The 25,186-nt window shown below is 30.0% G+C and overlaps 1 protein-coding gene across 1 annotated transcript; it reads left to right on the forward strand.

Moving 5' to 3' along the window:
• Positions 1-16,319: 16,319 nt before the first annotated feature.
• On the forward strand, positions 16,320-23,858 carry LOTGIDRAFT_179482 (hypothetical protein; the record flags this gene model as incomplete). Its single annotated transcript, XM_009065301.1, has 2 exons — positions 16,320-16,487; positions 23,337-23,858. The coding sequence occupies 2 exons, from the start codon at positions 16,320-16,322 to the stop codon at positions 23,856-23,858; spliced, it is 690 nt and encodes a 229-aa protein (XP_009063549.1).
• Between the last annotated feature and the right edge of the window lie 1,328 nt (positions 23,859-25,186).

Genomic DNA, 25,186 nt, shown 5'->3' on the forward strand with positions numbered 1-25,186 from the left:
AATGGGTTTTGATATGACCTGAAAGGTACTATATTCTATTGCGTAATTATATTACCGCTTTCCCATTTGTATAAAACTCTACATTTAAAAGTTTTCAAAAGTTCCCATGTCCTCAAATAAAAAGTTCCACTTGAGCTATTATGATTATAGATAAGTCCAGATTTTAATGAAAAATATTCACAATGCCCATTTTGAATTTTCAATTTTTTTGATATTTTTGAAATATGAAAAAAATATCTCAAACATCCCTGCATTAAGTTAAAAAGGTAAGTGAATAATTATGAGAAGTGACAATATTTACCTGTGTTTGTTTACTCTGTATATGCAGTGTGGTCTATTTAAATATGTGATTAACATACCTGTATTTACCTCCCTTACATAGGTAAACACTCTTTTTAATATTGACTCCTCCCACTCTATTTTGGTTATCGCCCTTGTTTTAATTTTTTCAAAAAGTATAAATGCGAGTAAATAATCTGAGGTAGGCCTTGAAATTTTTTCCCTTCAATTTTGGGTATTTTTACAGTTTTGACACGATTTAAGATGAAAGAAAATGTATTATATAATTTGGCGATGTGTGTGCATCTGTTAATGAAAATCTTCGATATACCAAAGGGATCTTAGAAGAAATTTTTGACCAGCATTAATAGTTTTTCTTGCCCTTTCCGTGATTTGGCAAACTAACTAACAAGAGAGGATCTCATTTCAAACGATTTCCATTTCAACAGAGTTTCTTCTTTCACACAGTTTCATATCTTCACTGCATGATTCACAAACATCTCGGAAAATCAACTTTATTAAAAACACACAGAAAATTTCAAAAAGAAAGACAGTTGAGATAGTGTTATTAAGAAATGTTTCTATTTTAAGTTATTTATCACTCTAAGTTGTTTGATTATAGTGAGATGTCGATATGATGAATTATAGTTTCGTGTTTATTCTTTATAATAATTCTTCTTTTTTCTCTTTGTTTAGTAAACTTTTACTTTTCTACACGACAATCTTTTAGAACTTTTGTTCAAACAAACCGAGATGTAATTAAGAAAAGTGCGCTACTTGGTTACCGAAACACAAATTTCAGCACGAACCAAATTTTGGGTTGAATTCTTTATTCATACAGCACGCTCGGTGAAGAAAATAAAGACTTGAATGTAGTTGACACTAACTTTCTCTTATTCAAATCGACCTTGTTCATGTTACTGATGTTAGAAATTGACAAGCCGGTAATTGACTACAGTCCAACGTCGATATCTAATCCTTCTGACTAGAATAAAGGAAAGATCGTCGTCTTTATTAATGTATTGGCCAAATACAAATAAATTGTATTCACGCCCGACTCTAGCAATTGTATCATTCTTGTATTAAAATAAGTTGAACATGGCCACATTGTGTGTAAATTTGTTTACCTTTCTCATTAAGTCTTTGAAATATTTTCACTGTTTCAACTTGAACCAACTGTCTGTATTTATTCTGTTATCAATATTACAGAATTTATAAAAATAACTATTTTCAGATAACAGAAACATAATGATATTGTTATAAATTACTCTATGATTATAAGATCATTATTATTTTATAAAAATAATAACAAAATATAAATTTAAACATCTTGAAAATTATTTTCTATAGTAGAATATTTATATTTATTATTCTGAATTATGTTTAATAAATAACATATAAATTTACTTTACATAAGTATTTTATAGAAATATAAGTACTATTTTAACAGTGAAAATATTTTATTATAAAAGTATTTAATAAATTATGAAATATTATATTACGTAACACTATGCAATGATAATCGTCATTGGTAATAGTAATAGTAATTGTAGATACTAATAATAATTTGTATCTACAATAATAATTTAAAGTAAAAAATAAATAAACGCATAGAGAAAAATAATGAAAAATAGTAATTTTATGTACGTTTTAATAATTTAAAAAGACAAATCAGAATTTTATTTATTTTCTAATTATCAATAAGAAATTGAATCTTACGTAATATTATTTATTATTATGCAAATTACCCATCAGTTAGCATCAATTCACTTTCTTCATGTTCAAAATAATTTGTAAAAATATGTTAATCTTCTTTATTTGTTATTGAAACAGAAATGATTTATTCCTTGTTAGTTACATAAATATTTATAAATTTGGCAAAGTTATCGTATTAAATTACGACCTTAGGGAATATATTTTTTTCAGTAATGACGTACATAACATAATCTACATTACCTGAAAAATAATTATTTTATGTAAAGGTCGTCGTGATAATTATACAACAAAAGCAAACACTGGTACAGGAATAATATTTTAACAGAAATTTGGTATCATTATTACTGATACGTTAGCACCAAGTTATGATCATCACTGTTTATGTAACAGAAGATATATCACTTTTATTATCACTGAAGAAATATCACAGAAGCAGTATCACTGTTAATATTACAGAAGAAATGTCACTTTTATCGCAGGAGAAATATCACTGTTAATATAACAGAAAAAATACCACTGCTGATATCTCAGAAGAAATATTACTGTTAACATCTTAGGAGAAATATCACTGTTAATATCACAGAAGAAATATCTATTTTAATATCACTAAAGAAATATCACTGTTTATATCACAGTAAAAATATAAATGTTTTTATCACAGAAGAAATATCACTGTAAATATCACAGAAGAAACTCAAAATAGCAAATTAAAGAAGAATAGTCGTATTTATCACCGTAATCATCACAGAAGAAATGGCACTGTTAATATTACAAAAGAAATATCCTTGTTAATATTACAGAAGAAATATCACTGTTTATATACCAGAAGAAATATCACTGTTAATATAACAGAAGAAATACCACTGCTGATATCTCAGAAGAAATATTACTGTTAACATCTTAGGAGAAATATCACTGTTAATATCACAGAAGAAATATCTATTTTAATATCACTAAAGAAATATCACTGTTTATATCACAGTAAAAATATAAATGTTTTTATCACAGAAGAACTATCACTGTAAATATCACAGAAGAAACTCAAAATAGCAAATTAAAGAAGAATAGTCGTATTTATCACCGTAATCATCACAGAAGAAATGGCACTGTTAATATTACAAAAGAAATATCCTTGTTAATATTACAGAAGAAATATCACTGTTTATATACCAGAAGAAATATCACTGTTTATATACCAGAAGAAATATCACTGTTTATATACCAGAAGAAATATCACTGCAGAAGCATTCGTCTGCAATAAAAAAAAAAATCTAGAATGACATCTTCTAAATAAACGAAAGTGATATTTCTAGCATTAAGTAATTTTAACATTAAGATAAATATGTGCATATAATTGAAAAAATTACTTTATGATAGTCTGTAATATGATCAAATACAAATTGTAAATGCTAATTCCATTGCAATAATATGATCAAATACAAATTTTAAATGTTAATTTCAGTGCAATTATATTTTTAAATTACATTTGGTGTAAAGCTACAGTTGTCTTCATTATTAAATATAATTTGCATAAAAAAAAAAGAAAATACTCAAAAGCATGATGTTTGATATTTATATCTATATATTAATATAGAAATGATGTACTTAAACAAACAAACCCTTGTTATGTGTCTCTAATGTTTTATTTTACTTTCGTTATAGATTCATTGTTGTCAATTTTTATTACAATTGCAAGTTACACCCGATTTTTAATTAACGGTCAGGACTCGTGTATTGTTTTTATTTCAATATCATTGTTTTTTGAATTTTAATTTTAGTTTCCTTTTATAGAAAATCACAAAAATATATCATGCTTATTCCGGCGATATTTTCATACTTCCAATTTACCATTAGAAAAGGTTATATTATAGAGGCATGACATATATGGAATCATTGATTTAGAGAGGTTTAAAAGGGAGAGTTAACATATTTAATATGATATTGTACACATACTCTCTATCGTTCAAACCACGTATTTCTTTAACATAACCGTCAAGACTATAGGCAGTTGTTGAGGAATGATGGCACAAAGAAAAGAACAATTTACTTTAAGATTTTCATACCAACTAAAAGCTTTGTAAACGCGCCTTTTAAACATCATATTCCCTTTGGTGAAAATTGCTGCACATCGCGCAATGTATGCTTTTGAATGTAGTTTGGCGTTTCCTGTCTTCTAACGTTTTGTATCTTCAAAAGAGAAGAGTTAGTCAAACATTGTTTATAGTCGTTGACAATTTGTTTTCATTTGTCTACTTCTTGCATGATAACAAAACGTTGTGGGCTACAAAAATAGATATCATTACTTGTAATTCAATCCAAAATTATCAGGTATATCAATATTTATGATGGTTTATATCACTAAAATTAATTAATGATTAATAAACCATAATTATAGCAGGCGGCGAGATTTAAAATTTTGTTGCAATTCTACAGCATGCAAAAAAACACATATTTCAATTTCGTGCTTTGATCTGTATTTTTACATGGCGATATTGGTTGTTATGAAACCTAAAAAAACAGAATAGTTTAAATGTGTATCCAGAACACGAATTGTCTGTTATTGCAGAATTTGTTATCTCTTTTGGATAACCTGAATTTTAGATTTATGAATATCGCCTTATTTGACACAAGTGTAAAAACTTGGCATCACCCTATTTATAAAAACTGAAATGAATCACTTTCGTTTGAATGTTTTATAACCTGAACTTAGACAATGTTTAATGGAGTTTCATTTGAGTAGGAATTAACTATAAAACTAACTAGGAGATGAAAGGAGTAAAGCTGATGTCCCTTGAGTGAATCGTGGCCGTCCATCAGACAATATTCTTCACTCATTATCTCTCACTTACTATTCTTAATGATTTAATAAACGAGCACGTATGTTGGGGTTATTGAGCAGTTGTCAGCCACTTGTTTTGTATTTTTTACTCCTTTTATAGAATTATGCAGAATAAATTTTGACTTAGACATGCGACCCTTGGGATGATTTGGGCATATTCAGCTTTAATGCAAAAAGGGTCGTATAGAAATATCAAGCAACATAACCATGAACTCAGAAAGCTGACAAAGCCATTGCAGAGAGATTCTTCTGAAAATATCAACTAGATGTACAGTCATTGATTAAAAACAGAAAAGCAATACTACATTTTGCCGATCTCCAAACACATATCATATGAAAATTAAATTAGTCGATCTACCGGAAGTAAACGTTTTAACCGGAAGTCCACTTTAAACCATTTGTTTGACCATCTGATAAGAATCGTCCAGCATAAACAATAATTTTAAGTAACGAGTCAAAACCAAACAATAAAATGGAATGAAGACGAAACGCATTCTTAGATAAAGCAGGGTGCAGCCCATTGTAATGCTCCAAGAAAGCTGAATATGTAATTCATTAATATCAAAATTTGATTAACCGGAAGTAAACATTTTAACCGGAAGTATACTTTATGTTCTACTGTCTTATCTATCTTACCATCTGAAATAGATCGTCTAGCACAAAACACTTAATTTCCTGAAAAGCAAATTCTGATGATAAAATATAATTAAAGCTGAATGGTGATACGGATGATAAGAAAATATATTTCCCATGAAAAGCACGGGCCAAGGTTTCAAAGGTATAAGGGGTTGCAAAGGTTCCATATTCGAACAATCGTTAAGGATATACTTATTTAAACATGTAAATTCACATTTGAAATTATCTGACACAATTTAACTGTTTGATAAGTAAATAGAAACATGTTAATTTTTAGTATTTGCTATGAGGTTTTCCTACAGGTGTAAATGATAATACAACTATTCTTGGTAATAAATGATCTACTCTTTATAGGTTGCTACGTTCATTTCAAGGGGCCCCACGTTAACAAAATAATCTGGCTATGAGTTGTTACTTTCCTGCAATACTTGTTGGAATTATTTAATTTACCAGGTGTATCTATAAACTATAATGTGCTGAGAAACCTGCCCAATTTATATATTTGTGAAGAGGCATTGAGGAAGTCCAAAAGGCACAATGAACAATCCATATGCATACCGATACAACATGTCCAATGTGTAGTTTTTAGTATAGTTTGTAGTAATACCTCTACCATTGTCATACCAAGATGTCCTGGCATAGGTCGAGATGGTGCCTTTAGATTTTTCAACTCGGTTTAACCGTTAGTGGATTGGTGGGAGAATCTTACTTTGATCCGTTCAAATAAAACAAGAAACCGAGGCCCTTTGTATAAGAAAAAGGTCTCTCTACAATCTAAAGGCTAATACTGCTGTTCTGGTTAAATGTCCATCGATGTACACTACCGAAAACTGGAGCAACGAAATAGGGCATCAAACTTTTATATCTGTTATATATAGTTTTTGATGTACAATGCATTTCAGTAGTTGTTACTTTGCAATATTCAATAAATCGTGGAGTATTCTGTTATCTTTAACTTATATATTTATAACTGAGTGTTGTACATGTATTGACACCTGTGTGTCTGATAAGGGTGTAATATATTGCAATTTGAAGGAGAACCACAATGTTGGAGTTGGATATGGGTAATTATTTTTCTTCAATTTGTCTACTTTAATCGTATTAGTTGTTCATTTTACTCATGTTGTCAGATTACAGCAAATTGAAAATCTCGATTTCTCAGATTAGTAGAACAAAAGATTCCTTCATGTAGATCAGAATAAGATTCTGAGAAAACAGCATGAAACAATAAGTTATACTAGAGAGAAATAGGTTATGATAGTATAATGTAATATGCTTTATCTGTTACATTACGAATGTTGTACCACAATTCTTTAACACTTTGAGGTTGTTTACATGGTAACCCCAGCTAAAACCCATCAGCACATCACGATTGCAACATGGACATAGAGATCACAACTCTAAACAAATTTCGGATAAACCCAACACAACAATCATGTTACAGAAGTATTGTTATTGTGTATATGAACATTGCTATCTCAGGTGATTTAAACTTCGACATAGTGGCCTCAGTTAAATTTGATATGGGGGAACAATTGCTCTAAACAAAGCCCCATGTTGGTCTAATTGTAAAATGGACCTACATAATCCTAATACTAATGCGTTTCAATATATATCATCAATGCAATGAGCAGCTTCCGGAAAAATAACAAATCTTCGAAAGAAGTGACACACTTTTCGTTACTTCAAATGTTAGTAATAAGTTATCTACCTTAAACGTCAACACGTTAAAGATTTTTTAAATTATCTCCCCTACCAATATTCCCTTGCATTGGCTACCCATTGATGACTGATAAAATTTTCAACTATTATTGCAACGAAAACTCGCATTTTGAGAATGCCTTGTTGAGGAAGCTTACCCCTTTCCTCCGAAGTCTGTCACTTGTAAGGTCGCCATGAGGTAAAAATTCAATTATAATTGCCTTCTTTTTCAAATGAAATGATGCATTGTGAGAATGCCTTAGCCTCCATATGATAATATCCTGCCCATGATAGTCCATCTTGTATTTTTTCTCACCTGAAGCTGATATGCATTGCTATGATAGTTTTTCGATTTCTCACAAGAAGACCCAAATGTGGTGATGTCTGGGTCATGAAGACCGCAAAGTACATTGATAAAAATCATTATGTTATTATGTCTTAGTATTCCACTTTTATCAGATTTTTTACCACCATTGGACATAAACATATCGCTATCTATTTAGTCACTAAAATAAGAAAATATAAAGGATTTGTAGTCGTATTGCCAACAATGACATATTTGTATGCGATATTGCTTTTTATCTGTTTTATCTATCACATACCATATCTTAAGAGGAAAATTGTTCGACTGCAACACGAAATTCCTAATAATAAGTACATGCATTAGTACCTTATGCTTTTGGATAATCAAAGCATTCCGTTAGTTTCAATTATTGGAGTTAATTTTAGTATAGTTTCGTGAGGCGCTATTAGATTAATTTGGGGCAAAGAAAGAGGGTAATTGTAAATTTTACATGTTCATATTGGTCGACTGGACTTATTAAGCTGTTGACTCAAGACCTGCAAACCGCCATTTTGACACAATCACGCCATTTGTTGAGGTGAAAATATGAGATATAAGACCGATTGTGACAAATGCATAAAAATATAAAATTGTGTTAAAGTTTGATTCCTCTATATTCTTCGAACGAAACACTTTTTGTTTGATTTGGTATTTGAAATTTTCGTTAAAAAAAAGTTTTAAATGCAACTATTATCATCGTCAAAAAAGGATCTCTTCTATAGAGTATCGAGACTGAAACCTTGAATGTGAACCTTAAAAGCTAATTGTAGTGTAGAAAGGTTATAGAGTCCATTTTAAGAAACATTCTTAAACCAGGATTAGTCCTGAAAGAGGCGGATTTTATCAGATGAAGAATTGAAAAGGAAACCCAATATACCCTTAGCGGTATTCTTATTTAACAAACCAAATACCAAGAGGAAAACATTTTCAGAAAAAATGCAAGGGTCTTCTTTTATACTGCTGTGTATGTTTTTTTTTTATTTCACAAAAATCTATTATTATGCTTTTTATGTGATAATTTTTTGTAAGTTAGTTTGACTTGTAAATCGAAATATATCGAGCTCCTGTTTGCGATTTGTATTTACTTGAGCATCTGATCAGCTATTATACCTTACGCGTGGTAGTAATATTTTGCTGAATATATGGTTTAATTGTAGGTAGAATCTTGTTCGCAATCAGATCAGTACCACCAGCTCAGTGGTCCTATAGTCCAATATGTGTCATTACCTCAAAACTTTTAAAAGTTATTATTAGGCTTTATTATCAATATAAATTGCGATGATTGTCCAACTTATATTAGACTTGTATATGGTATATTAACAATATTCCTGTAGACAATACTCATATAAATAGTATGATTATATTTTTAATGATTGATTATTTCCAGTACAGATCGAACACTTTCAAGGAAATTGCTAACTGTGATGTTTCTATTTTTGATCAGAACGTTAAACGTCATATTTTGATGAATAGTTTTTTTCATCATATCAGATAAATAAATGCACATTGTTTTGATATTTTATTTCCTACCTATAACCATCAACTATACGTCGTTTTATTGTCAGTGTTACTATGGCAACGAGTAAATGTTATGCCAATTGATGTCATGTGAAATAGAAACTCAGTGTAATAGTTGTCAATAATCAATGTGATAAGATCGGAAATCGAGAAATACGATGAGAACACAGACGGGTGACACCAATCTCGCCTTTAGAAAATTAACCCAAGCAATTGCGATGGTTTTAGTTCCGATCCTTAGTGTTTTTCTGCACAATGGTTTAAACTTTAAGGGCCTCGAGTTTGATCCTTAACATTTTAAAACTCTGGCTATAATAGATGGAGAGAAACAGAGTTATTAGTTGATTACTCTATTGATCATGTTTATTCGTAATTATATTTCTGCTTCAATTTGTTTTGATTTATATATAGCAATAAGCTCTTTCATTATGTCTTCCGTATCCTTTTTTTTAGAGTGACCTTAACCTTATCTAAGAGTTCAATTAAAATGAATGGATGTTGTTAGAATTGAGTCAGACATGAAACATTTATATCACATCTACTGTATTTTGCCGCATTCTATTCCATACCTACTTAATAATTCTTTTAGATCACACTTACTCGAGTTTCAAGTTAATTGATTTGCTCATGAAATCTACTATTTTTCTAACTGTCTGTTATACTATAGATCATCTCTCTTTGTTACCATTTAATAAATATGTTTTAATTATAGAAATACAACGTATGATGCTTCATAATATAGTTGATGCTCGAATACATTCGAATAATTCATATTGAATAAATGTTATATTGCATTACACACAAAAATTATACATATAATACAAATACATGGAACAGCATTTGACTAATAAGATTCCTATTTGTCATCTCGATTGTCATATAAGAATATCATTACATGTTTGTAAAAGGCTGGATGAGGTTAAATTTCGAGACTTGAGTATGTACATATTTAATGCTTGTCAGATTTAATTTATTCTAATGTTATATATCTTTATGGATAGTTCTAGGCAATAAACATAATTTCAGTTTTATTTGGTCGCATGAATTTAAATTTGTATTTTAAAATGGATTTGGGTTATTTCAATGCGTTGAATTAAAATTTTGAATATTTGTAATTTTGGAGTTCGTTAATGTTACAAAGAATTACGAAGAATAATATTTCTGAAATTTTCGAAAATTCTCTCTGAAAATTTCGAAATTATAAGTTTATGATAATTATAATTTATCTGTCTACTATAATGATATCTTATATTAATATTTATTATAAAGATATTATAATAATTGTTTTCATCAATATTATTTTATGTGATTTCATCCTAATAATCTTCGTTAATCCATTTTACCTAACGTCTTTCAATAATAATATCACTCTGATACAATACAGGGATGAAATTTAAGTCAATTTTAAATAATTGGTGCTTAGGAAACAAAAGTAGACGATATAAATTCAAGTTAAATTGACTTAAAAGATTTAATTGTTACCCCTGTCTTAAGACTTTGTTGAAGGTGATATGTTAAGTAGTTTATCACCATTTAATGTATACTTACAATATCTATCAGGTCTTTCAATGTATATATACATTATCTATCATAGGATTACTACCCTAGACTAATATCTCACCCCCGTCAATATCAGCCCGGGCCCCCAACTGATTTGTTTAGGTAGTGATACAGTAGTATATGGGTGTTAATCGACGTTGATGAGTAGTGTACACCTAGCATACCGTTAATCAACAGTCAAGTGCAATTAACCTGGCGAGCGCAATCCGATTCTCAATTGGATTGTACAGGTAGTCGTTAATAAGCCCCGATCACATCAGAATGACAAAACTTTCTTTCACTCTATTATTGTTTGCAGTGTCAAAAGTTAATGGTCTGTGCTAACTGGTAGATATCCTTCTATGTGGGAAAGTCCGGATTCAAATTGGTTCGTCTGAACAACTATTTTCCATTACGTCTGATACTTGTCAATCTTAATGAAATCGATTTTGTTCGAAATCCATGCCATAATTTCAATTATAGAAGAAAAATATACGCCAAAAATATTTCACGATCTAGACTTGATATCTTCCTCTCAGACGAATTCTTTTAGTTTTTTTCCTACCAATTTAAAATATGATATTACATTTTATTTTAGCTTCCAATTTTTATACAGTACGTTTCTCTATTTCCATTTTAATTCGATTTATTTAAATTTTTAAAGAAAAAAATCAGAATCTGTTATTTATCTTTTATTTACAAATAAATTTATTTAAATGAGTGGAATATATTTTCAACTTTTATTTTGTGTGTTATAAAATACAAAACCCACATGTATATATATGATCGTTTCTCTTTTAGTTGACAAAATTATTACATTTTACTGTTCACATACTATTATAGAGTAGTCGAGTGCTATAGTGTTTGATTTGAAAAGAATTTTTAACTGTTGTTGTAAACACTATTTTTAGTCTTCAAAAATCGCTTTGTGTGCAAATCGTGGGCCATCAGTATATGGAGTCGTCCTTTTTCACCCAATATTGTGAATTTGACGAAAAATGATACGTTGAAGCAAAAATTTAGATATTATTTACTGTATGATTAAACGCAATGCATGTATCGACTGTTGCAAAATTTTAAATCATGGCTTTTTACAATAGATAACGATAAAAATGGCGATGTGTAAAGGCTTGAATTGTAAACAAGGGTTTTGATTACCTCCCTTTACCCGTACAGTACAGAACGTGAGACTATGATACGAAGCTTGTTAATATATACACAACTACACAATTTTGTTATTTTAGGTAGAATATGTTTAGAATGAACATAAAATCTGTTTTCTGAACTAATAAATATAGTTAACTATTTAATCAGTATTTGATAAGATTACACTTTAAAAGGATTTTAAGCCAATTTTTCTATTAAAGCTGACACGATGTGTTTAGAAGAATAAACTTTGCCATTTTCTCGTCTTGTCTGTTTTGAAACAGTTCTCAAAAAGACATACACTGTTTCTGTATCGTATTTAATTTATCAAAAAACACTTTTATTATCCATAAGACTGCTATCAAGTTATGTTTTGAAAAATGTGTATTTTGCACAATTTTTAGGTATGGATTCAGGCAGCCCAAAATGTGACATAAATGTTCTATGCCTGTGATGATCATTTTAAAAGAAAAATAGAAATGAATTCGGATTTTCTGCTATGGAATAAAATACAGGAATATGGTCTTAGTGGTCTGTAATTGCATCTGCGGTTCAATATAAACCAATTCGGAAAGGTAGTCGAGAAATATCGTAGCCTTTTTCTCTTGATAATTGGCAAATGTATTGAAACTTGAAGGATTTCAATTTGCATAAATACTGGATAAAACTTTACTTTTGTACAGATGCTTACAGTATCAATTATTTTATTTGCATTTACAATAGTATTTGTTTTATTTACAATATCAATTGTTTTATTAAGGTAAATATATCTGTAAAGTCAGCAGAATTGATTAAGTATTGTTTTACTATCAGAACCAATGATCGTGAATCATAATAGTGAATGTAAGTCAAATTCCCCAGGTTTTATTCTAATCCAACTAATTGCTGGTCTGCTTATCACAATTTACACACAAATCTTCATTCATTTCTAGAATGCTGAAGATTTTCAGCCATCTTAAGGAGACTCAGAATAAAATCTTTATTCCAATAAAACGGGGTTTGAGGGATTCGTTTTGGTTATGTCTTGAATTCCTAACTTCACATTCAATGTCTTAAGTTCAAATCTGATGTTGTTAGTTAATTGTTTAAAATGGAAGAGGAGGGGCTGAAAAGTAATCTCCTTTATCTTTTGCTATGTTAGTAGCCCTTGTCCAGCTCGAGGGCATTTCATTGGCTGACCAAAGCTTTAAAATTTTTATCGATATTAAAGCTACATGGAAAATGTATTGAATTTCTTATTAAATGTATTAAAACAACACCCATTCTCTACTGTCATGCAAATTTGATGGGAGATATTGGCAGCGTGAAATATGGCTTAGCTACCTCTCAGCCTATCGTAGAGCAGCATGGGTAGTTTGTATATAGTGGTATAGTGAGTGACGTCACGAGCTAGGCATGCTCAAATAGTTGTGTGTCTCTAGTCCGTCCTGTGTATTGTTGTTTGAGTGATTGATGCAGTAGTGGTTAAAGCTAGCGTTAAACACGACGACGACAACATACAACTATAGTATCTTCTCTCTAGTACTATACAGTATTAACATTGTGACAACAACATTGTGAACACTTCGACAACGTTTTTGCTTCAACATTTTGTCAATGGCAGTATCTAATAGTGGACTATATATTAGAAGTTGTGGTGTTTAAAAAAGTGTAGTTAGTATACGTGGATTTATGTTCGAGCTATCGAAGCACTTTATCTACTAGCTCCTCCCATCTACCTACATTATACCGTGCTACTGTTTTCTACATTCTTCTACTGCCGTCCACTGATTCGGACCTCAGTAGCAAGTCTACAAGATTATAAATGGACTCTTTACATGATCCCTTGTGTTTGGATGAACTTGTTTCTAGTTGTGATACCGGTTCCCAATCAAATATGACCATGCATCATCTCTCAGAAAGTGGGTCCGCTTCGGCGACTAGTGACATTCAATTAATGAATCCTCACAGTTCTAGTCATAAAACATTACATGGTGTGAGTTCGGTGGATGGTTCAGAAAAATCAGGTGAGATTACTAAGCCTTTACAACATCTGTTTCTCGACCTCCTGGTCATTCTAATCGAATTGCATAATTGAATGAATTGGTCTATATATATATGTATTGATAATGTAACGGTCTAGGTAGATTTGTATGTTATTGTCCACTGTCAGCATTATGCAGGCCGTTCAGAGCAGATTTATGCATAGATTGCAAATGCAATGGCAATAAGTGATAGTAAAACGCTACCCGTTTACTTAATCAAAATTTAGGAAGACCTGTACGGTACTATAAAATATATGTTAGTATCGTTTTAAATACTAAAATAAATACTATTGATGTACATAGGACTATTTGGTCAGCTAAGTTGTTAAACTAGATTATTAGTGGATTTACTCTAATCGTATTAATCTTTATAAATATCCTTAGTCAAACTCAATAGTCCGAATACTAGCAAACACATTATACTTGAAAATACACTTATATGGCTGGTAGTTGCCCAAGGTTAGTCAAGCGGATTTTGGCCACAGGGGTTATCGGTTATAGCATTTCAGTTTTTCAATCGTTCAACTTATTTTCAACTTTTACCTTCCAATGAAATATTTGGCTCTTTCTATGGGTTGTACAACATTTGAAAGGTGTTCACCATGACCTTAGTAAAACTGTTAACATATTCCCAAACAGCTATCATAGTTTTTATTTCACAAAATAGTTGAAATTCAGTAGTTAGTGAAGGAGTATTTAGGAAGGGTGTACTATCATACCATAGTTTGTGATAGTATGTGTTTATGTCTAGAATGCTTCATCATGCAAATATCAATGTATCGCTTGATTAGTAATTAAATAAACCATGGTCGAAATGTAGACTATTTCATTTCAATATTCAACATTAAAATTAAGCATAGCTTTAATGATCCCATGCATAAAATGGTACACATGTTAATATTATGCTTGCTGTAATTAGTAAGTTGCAGGTATAATAAAAGTGAAGATAAAGATATATATGAAATTTCAATCAGATCGCTTTACTAATGCTGATAAAATACTAGAATTTCCTCTGTATAACAACCATGGTTATTAATGAATATAATTATATTAGAAGTGTGGCTATACCAATACAAATGTAATTGACCTCGATGCTTAATTAGCTCCACTGATTGTTAGAAATTAACCTCAAGTTGTGATCTATTCACTGTCTGCCATGTTGGTGTCGTCAAGCGGTGTGATGAGCGAGAAATTATTACATTATTAGCTGTGTATTGTTGTCCGTCTCCGTAATTCATTCCTGTCTTGTTTCCGTTAGAAAATAGAATTATCTTCTGGACTAAGATGATTTATCTTATAAACCGGACATATTTCATTTTAAGATGAATTATCAGTATAAATATTTATTTTTTATATGAATATCATTTATATATTATTGATATAGTTTGAAATTGTTTAAACAGTAAATAGAAATATAGAAATTTTAATAAATTATTCAAGCAGAAAATGTTGGAAAATTTCAAGAAAACTTTTCAATTTCAAGAACACTGAGTTTCAATTTTATACAAAAATGTTAAAATTTCCTCAAATATGTTCAGATTTTACATGCTATTTTCGACATAAGTAATAATAATAGTTAAATAATATTGGAATTTATTAGCGCTGTTATTTGTCTGTTGCTCAATAGAAAGTCTTGGAATTAGAATATAAAATTTTCCCCAAAGATCTATAAACAATATTAAGATATATTTAATTTCATTACGAAATTAGAATAAATTTTTTAGAATAAACGCCTTCAAATATTGACCCTATTGAAGTGAATGTCTTGCTAGAGGTGGATAAAGTGTTGTCGGGTAAATGAAGTGGTCATTTCATTATGTGTTAGTCAATTTAAAGGGTCCTTACAAAGGTCTTTGTGGCCGTATAATAGCCGCCTGTAAACACACTTGAAGAAAAAAAATTGTGTGGTAAGAAAACAAATTAAGAAGAAAAGTCAATATTGTAATATAATATAATATAATTATTTATTTCATTTCATTTTTTTTATTTAGAAATTTCATTTAATTAATATTGGAAAATAGAAATATATTAATGTATTGAATTCAATATTTTTAAATAGAAGAATTTTTTGTATAAAATAATTGTAATTATTTAGAAATGAAACGTCTACGTTTATGGTAGCATCAATTAAAATGAGATTGAAAAAACGGTAATATGGAAGCAATCGACATTCGCCCCAATGATCACATTTTTTAAGGGTGAAATTGTCTATTGAATTGTAATTTGAAGAAGGTTTAAATAAGATAGATTATGTAGTATTTTTCAGCCCTATTTACATCGAGTTTCTTTATATTTCTATCAAAATTTGTTTACACACACACAGCTAGGTAACTTGAGTAAATTTTACATAGATTATAGCTAAAAAGACAACACCAATTTTTATTTAAATATAAATAGTTTAAGTTAATTCCTTTAAATTGAACAAAATATCTTTCAAAATTTAAACTTTAATAATCAAAACTATTTTAGGTTTTATCAAGAAAATGAAAGCTTATATTCGAATACATGCCCCGATGTTAAATAGTTTTATTCATAATTTTCAGATTCAAACGATGGTTCAAAATCCAAAGATGATTCAATGTCCGAAGACGATAAAAAGAAAAAAAGACAACGCCGTCAAAGAACCCATTTTACTAGTCAACAACTGCAGGAATTAGAGGCAACTTTTGCCAGGAATCGTTATCCAGATATGGCAACACGTGAAGAAATATCGGCATGGACAAATCTTACAGAAGCACGAGTACGGGTATGTACAAAACATTTTTAAATTTTGATATTTTCACCCTTTACATCAAAATTTACGTTTATATGCATTTTTTGCAACGTTCACATTTTTATAATTTTGCATAGAAAAATTAAATATTCATATTTTGCCGAATACGTCATCTTTTTTTGACGTCTTTATTGGCTAATAAGTCAACAAGGTGTCTATTAACTTTATATATAACACCTGATTTGTGAAGTTATGAATATTAAAATGACTTTAGAATAACCTTTATTTTTACCTTATTAAAATAATTATTAAGGTCGCCATTTTTATGTAATAAATTCAAAACGGTTTTTTTTTGGTCAGAGAAAAAAAGATATAAATTTCAAGACACTCGAATAAGATTATAAGAAATCATTTTAAGATTAAGTATTCAATATGTAAACATGATTTCATTGACAGTTAGAGAATATCAAATCGTGTTATAGGCTTGTCCACTCCGTCCAAATTTACTTATATAGCCGAGAGTGAAATTCGGACAGATCAAGATTAATGTATTTTATTACTTATCTTGCTACATAAATCATTTAGACATCAAACTTGACCAAAATCTATTTATAGCTTTATCAAACCGGGAAAATTATCTACATTCGGTCAAATGAAAAATTGAAATTTTAAGATGCGTAAGTAAATTCGAATTTTAGTCTATGTTGTTTGGACCTTGAACAAGAAATTTCCTTTCCTATTTCCAAATTTCTATATGCGTGTTTGCTTTACTTGACCTGTTACAGAAGTAATATAAACAAGATTTGAATATTTAAAATTTTGGCTTATTAAAAATTTATATTTTAAAGTACTTTACGGTTGTATATTATTATTTATGGAATATATCAATTTATGGAATATAGTTATTTGGAAGATATAATATATTCCACTACTCGATATAATTATAAGAAATTATATAATAATAGAAATATCATACATTATAAAGAGTTGATTAGTATAGCTACAATAGATTATTTAGAATGTTAATGTTTATTAAACAAGTTAATCTAAAATTATATAATTACCATCATTATTATACTAGTCATTATAACAATGAATAATGTGTTAAGAATCTACAGGAATCGTAGAACTGTCCAGGAACCTTTACCACTTGATTCTACAGAATAATTAACAAACTGTTGACTCAGTACTTTTTCGCAAACGGGGTTCTCCAAACTGAGCAATATTTTTTCTAACTTTTGTACATATAGGGGAACATTATATTGTTTTATATATATATATATATATATATAGTTTTCCAGTCAAGGTTTTTGCATAGTAGATAAAAATGTAAACGACTGCGTTTGGTCGAAATGAATTTTACATCTACATTTATAATGAAATGATACGTAAAAATTTAAAAATTCTCATCGCGTTTTCAAGAGACCTTGGAAAATTTGTCAGTTTATATTTTCAAACTTGTGTTGGTAAATAAAACAAATCACGTTGCCAAAGTTACAAAATATTGGCACAGAAACGAAATTTAGTGAAATGTAATGGGAAAGGACAGTATGGTGGGTAACAAATCCAAATTCCAAGTTTAAATTTGAATGATATAGTATATGGGATATTACAAGGAAACGCATAAAACTTGTACCTGGACACGAAGGGTCCCACTATTCTTTTTCATTCTCGACAGTTTGGGTTTCGAGAGCGCAATGCACGATCACCGGGTGCTAGTTTTTTACGGACTGAAACGCGAGTCTAGAGTAATTAAATGTAGAATTGTTATGTTAATATTTAGTTTAATAATTATAATAGATAAACTGTTGATTTTAGAGACTTGTGAAAATTTCTAAATTCCCGATTGACATGTTGAGATTGACATTACTGATTGTAAAACATGGAAAACATTACCTAGTCTGCGCATTTTACAGTCGCGAGAAATTCCTTTCTTGTTTAAATTTTACCACATTTTTTACCGTTTTCATCCCATTTAATAGTTACGAATCGTTTAAATAGTAGGGAAAGACAAATAACAACTTTGTTAGTAACATAAGTAAATTGTAAGTTTTAAAGTATGAACAACTGTTGTACGGGTTAAGAGGTTTAAGAGACAAGTGTATTCAAACGATGTAAAAGTAAAATTATGTAAATAAGAGAAAGAAAAGAACAGTAAAATAACTTAGTACTTATTGTATGCATTTAACTTGTATAGACTCTTACATACTTGCCACATGAGTAGTGGGTCGTTAACTTAAGGGGTGGTAGATTTCGGTTTTGTTTACACCCCAAAATTACAAGAGCACGATTAGTTTGTTAAATGTGTAAAGAGAGAAAACGTGCAGGTGATTTAATGAACCGATCCTGTTGAATATAAGTTGTTATATAGAACTACTGTGTGATTAAACTCAACTTTCACCGATTCTAGCGAGATTAAAGTCCTTGATGACCTGTACCAATTGTCTCGGTTTGTGGTACCAATGTTAACCACGTACCAACTACTATATAGTATCTATCAAGCTATGAACTTGTGTATTGGTTTAGGGTTTTAAATTGAAACTGTTGGTGAAGCTAAACGAATATAGACTTCATCGCATTAAAAATAGTTAACTCTTTCAGCAACGTTAAAATTGGCGTTGTAATTTTGTTTTTCAAGTTTGGAAATCTTGCACGCCTTTACTACAAGAAATAGCAGGGATATACACTCAATGTGTTGTGGTGTTATCGATATCATGGTTAAGATTCCAGACCAAACACAACTGTTTTCTATTGATCTGTTATCAATATCACGTTATGCATTCAAATTACACTTTAAACAGCTTCAACTTGATTGTTGTTAAAAATACATTGACTAAGTAATTACATTTGTACGTTAAACGATTTCCTACTGTTTTATTGTCAACCATGAATATAAAACACGATCATTGAACCCAATGAGTCGTTGAATCGTTTCTAATATTTTCTATAAAGTAATGTCCACTCAAACGACCTGATTATATAAAGTAATGTCATCATATAGATAATATAATTTCTGATAAGATTGCCGTTTTATCTTTGTCACGTGCTTTCAAAGCCTCCGTGGTTCAATTTTAGCAACCCCTTTGGAAAATGCCCTTGTTTGGAAATTAAGAAAAAGGGACATAATAAGGCAATTCAGAACAAAGAAAAGAGTGCAGACAATCAAAAAATTAAGATTGAAAGATTGGACATTTTACAGCAAATGCGTTTAATAAAACGGTAAATTTGAAAGAAAATTGGGAAAATGGCATAAGTCACTTTCTGACTGCCTGGCTGATGCATACTTTTCCCATGCTCCAAATTTCTGTCTGGGCACAAAGAAAATGCAGACATAGCAAATATTTGTTGATTAAAAGTCTTTTTAGAAATATTGAAAGAATTTGCAGATTAACATATAAGGGATAATCTATCACCACACCAAATTGGATTATATGGGGCTTACTTAATAGCAAATTTCTCAAAGAAGAAAGTAGTGCGAAGAGGAAAGATTTTCTCGATTGAATCAACAGTAACTATTTAGAATAGAAATATATTGTCAGTAAGCAGCTGTAATTGATTTTTCACACCTTGGTGATAATGCCTGGTGACAAACGATCACTTTGATCAGTGGTCGTGATTTCAACTCTACGTCATAACATACAATTTCACACCGTTATCATGTTAGTTTTCTTTCTTTCTGGCCAAATTTTATGAATGAATTAATAGTTGAATGTGAAAATAAACTTACATAGTTTAATGTTTATATATATGATGTGGGTAAAGCGGTATTTGACTAATGGTAGTAGGTTTATAAAAGGTGCCGATGCCATAATGTGTGGTTTGGTCTCGCCGTATGATAAACGAGCTCTATTTTATAAAATAAAGCAACATGATAAATTATCTTCGCAATTGATCGTTTATTTCGATTTCTGTTTGATATTAATATCTGAAAATCTCAAAGAAATTTAGAAATAACACACTGCAAACTCCATAAAGATTGGATGTAAAACTCTACGTTTTTAATCAACCTGGTGGAAAATGTCTTGTATATAACGTAAATTGTCTTGTATATAACATATTATATATATAAACTGTTCTATACTTTAAAATCTATTTTATTGGTTTAGATGATCGATCTGAAATTACTTCCAAACTACAAGCATAAATTATATATTTGCTTGTAAAAAATGTCATCATAAGAGTAAGGCAGATGAAAGAGTTCCGTGCCAAACCTCCATAACTTAACAAATCAAGCCAAGTTTTATACTCTAGTTCGTGCAATAGAATTGGCGACATTCTGTCCAAGAGAATAGATGAATGCAAGTATTTATTTATAAAAGTTACCTTTGTCGAATTTTTTAATTAATTACTTACGCGTAATTTTAAATATATTTTACTATATACAATCAAAAGGAAATGGAATTTCGGTATTTTGCATGTAAAATGTGGAGTAGTAAACTCGGTTTCATGAAGTGTTGGGTAAATTGATTTTTAAATGTAGAAATGTGTACGATAGATGGAAGATTTCACATGTTGCATTTAATTTATTTGGATGCACATAATGAGTATTTTTGTTTGATTTTAGTTGTGAAACAGCTATCCTTAATTGGCTCTTTGTAAGCGCCTAAAAAATATTAAAAAGTATCCATTCATACATAATGTTCTTTTGGTATAGGCATAATCAAAAGACATCATAAAAAGATGAAAACAATACTTGAAAGGCTCGATTAAATTAAAAACAAATTATATGTTAAATAATTTCTATGTCTGTATAACATACAATATCTAAAAATACCATCCAAATGATAAAATACTAGTATATTATAAAGATTTGGGTTTTCTTTTGTTTTTTAGACTTGGATTACATGTTTTATTGCGTACAAAGAGACAAAAGGTTAACGATCGTTTGGATTGTCTCAAATTTCTAGGGTATAACGAGGACTTTTTTTTGTAAAGTTACAGTCCAATTTGTATATTTATATTACTTTTTTATGTATATATACACGAAATTAGGTTACATACATCGTAAGAAAAAAAATCTGCCAGCATTTCAAGGTAACAGTGGAAATCGATGCAATTTTGCATAGTTTAAGGATTTATCAAATGCTTTAAATAAGATCTTAACTTTGAAAATAAGAATGCATGTTTGTATCGATCAACTAGAAATAGAAGTTATTTGATATTTTAATAGAACAATTAACTTTTGTCTATTTTATTGATTATTGTGATGACATGCAATAACTGATAGATAGACGTCTTTTATCATAGGTCATCTATAAAAATAGGAATATACATTCTACATCAAATAATATTCAAAACGTGATTCCTTTTGCATTTATTATTTATTATTTTATCAAATTTTATTGATCAGAATTATAGAGAAATTTAACAACAAATCTTTTTCAATGATCATTGTATCCTTAACCTATGTATCATGTTTTGTTTCCAAATTCAGCAACTTTATAAATTAGCATAAAGAAATTAACTGGACACAATTTTAAAGGAAACATTATTTTATATACTCTAGAGATTTCATGTTGATTCATAGTAGTACTTTAAAATTCGAATTTAATTTGTTTTGTTTAATACATTTGTTGTTTTCTGGCACCAAAATAAATGCTGACATGTTTGTGTTAGTCATTTTACAGCTAATGTATGTAATGTAGCGTGATACCGACATGATATTGTATGCACCTGCTTGAATGACAGCACAACTAAAACCTAGACCAATGTTGTATTTTAAAATAACTTTAAGGAATGGTCAAAATGAAGTGTCAAATGAATACGAAAACACCATTATAACCTAAAATGTTTTAAGACTTTTAATTAGGATATAGGATTGGGTGAGGTTGGAATCGGCCTAAGCAAAAGCATTGGTTCTGGTCGGGGAAAAAAGTAATATTAGTATTAGGAGAGAATATATCATACGAGGGTATTCAATCAGCTAGGAATCAGTAGCATAAATAAAAGCACATAGTCTCTGGTTTGATATATAATTAATAAGTGGAATATAAATTATTATAATAAAGATTGATATAAATAAAGATAATTATAAATAAAGATTATATGCAAGATATAAGATAGAAATCACCTGCATACCTAATTAGTATTATAACCTATAAACCAAAGCTAACTCTCGGTAGAAATAAAACAATCCTAAATGACATCTCATACCTAATATATGTTTTGTTTTTCTTTGACAACTGGGATGAATTTTAAATTTCATCATCAATTCTAAATATAATGCGACCTTGACCTTAATTATATTTTCATTTCGTATACACTCCGTTGATTTTGATAGTTAAGATCGAATACCTAGCTACGCGCTATTTAATTGTATACTTTTTACAGCCAAATAGTACTAGCAATTGATCACGGAAGGCAAAAAAAGTGGACGTATCAAGAACTACAGCACAGCACTAGTTACTTTCAGTATCTACATCCTTACTTATCTTCACCAACTATCGCCTTCTTTATTATTTAATTATTTATTTATCTTAGACTTCAAATAAACAAACATACGCTATATATTGAATGCTCTGTTCTAGTAGAAAGACAGTATCGATTTGTAAAACAATATTATACGATGGGACCAGCTATCGGCTAGTGATATGTAATGTTTATGTTTACCAATATCACTGCAAAACATTCATTAACAATACCACGATATTAATTGCTAAAGTTATTGTCTTATTCGTCAACATGTCATAATATGGTGTATTTGTATTGTATGCAAACGACAATTATGATGGTGATGTGCAGCAGTCATTAGTGACTAAGGGGAGATAATCAGAAATCAAGATTTCACCATGCTACAATTGCCTCATGTCTAGAATGCATTGATTAGCATACACCAGGTCTGACTGTCACTTGTATTTATTATTCTATTCTTTATCTTTTCAGGTCTGGTTTAAAAACCGCAGAGCAAAATGGCGAAAACGAGAAAGAAACATCGAACCATTCAAGAATGGATTCGGATCACAGTTCACTGGTTTCATGCAACCACCGTTTGATGATGGTTTATACACGGGTTACTCCTATAATAACTGGGCAGCCAAGGTACCCAGTCCATTAGGCTCGAAATCCTTTCCTTGGGGACTGAATATGAACTCACAAATGAATCCTCATTTATCATCAGTAGTATCAACACAACCATTAGGATTCTCGTCTTCCCCTAGTAATATATCTAGTATAAACTCTATGGTTGGTAGTGTACCTAGTGTATCTAATATGAACTCACCTACACCACCGTGTCCATATGCACCACCAGCCCCACCATATATCTATAATCGTGATCAATGTTCCAACAGTATCGCCGCTTTACGGCTCAAGGCTAAACAATACAGCCATTATCCATCAATGAGTCCCCGTCAACCAACGTTATCAGCTTGTCAGTATGCTACAGTTAATGGTGGACCAGTTTGATCCGGTTATTTACCAGTTGAATCCAGGTTTATCAAGTATTTATGGAAAGTTAAATAGGATCAGTTGGTTAATGTAGTACAACCAAGCCAAAAAGTGACTGAAACCTTTCCAAAGTCAAATCCGGAACGCTTACAGACTGGTTTACTGCCCAACTTAGAGGTAGTGATCTTCGTGTTTCATCAACGAATTAGCGATCGAAACTACACAAAACGGGGAAACTTGTACATAGGTGTACGTGTTTTTGTTATGTGATGAAAAACATTAGTGTTCGTTCTTGCCCAACATAGAGTAATTCTGTTGTGGTCCATTTTATTCTTCTTACTTTATTTTTAATATTATTAATAAGGTAGGGCGTTGAGGATGAGCTCTAGAATGTCAAGTCTTGTGACATCTATATGATCAACAAGTCCATGTGATTGGTCAAGCCTGGACATAATCTAGAGCAGGATAGATAGGAGATGACCTTTCGTGAACAGTTTAGATTTTTCTGATATGGAGGACTGGTAAATATCACCCTTATCGCTCTCGTTTTGAAAATACTTCCGACGTAGGATAACATTAGAAGGGAAAGCAGCTGTTGGATTTTGCAAAATTTAAAATATCATTACTGTTTTATTGAATTTTGGTGAAAACAACTTATTCCTCCACAATTTGTACCACATTTTCTCTATTTTCACCTCCAAATTATCATGTTATTTTTACTAACATTACTTGTTTCGATTAGTACTTACAAATGTGTTACAAAAATTTAGCCAGAAGCCAAAAAGATGTTAATTACCTTTGAAAACGACTTTATTTAAATGAATATATTATGTTGATTGTTGATATAAAATGTACATCGTTTAAATGTGATGTTTGTTTTCATTTCATTATACCTTTATGCCACTTGCTGCATGTATAATACCAAAGTATAGATTAATTTAATTTAAGACGAACATATCACAATATTAAAGGAACATGACTGGTTTTCTATTTGCAGACATTTATAAATTCTCAATTTGGAACTATAACGTATTTGATTTTGAATGCCTCTAAATAAGAATATCAAGACAATTAGAAACGTTGTGGTCCTTTAAGATGTTAGTTTCTAAAATTAGAAATGAACAGTGCTATTATTACAAGAAGTCCTAAGACCCTAGTATAATATTACTATGTAGGGATCATTATGACTTGTAATTGTATAGTAATAAAAATATAGTTAATCATTTATAATGGTCATGAAATTTAGTAGATTAATTGTTTTTCTTATAGAAATATGTTTAATAAATTATGATAATATGTGTATATTTAATGGTGTTTATTTGTGTGTATAATAACTATAAAAAATA

Source organism: Lottia gigantea (assembly GCF_000327385.1).
Source record: "Lottia gigantea unplaced genomic scaffold LOTGIsca_69, whole genome shotgun sequence".
Taxonomy (NCBI): Eukaryota; Metazoa; Mollusca; class Gastropoda; family Lottiidae; genus Lottia; species Lottia gigantea.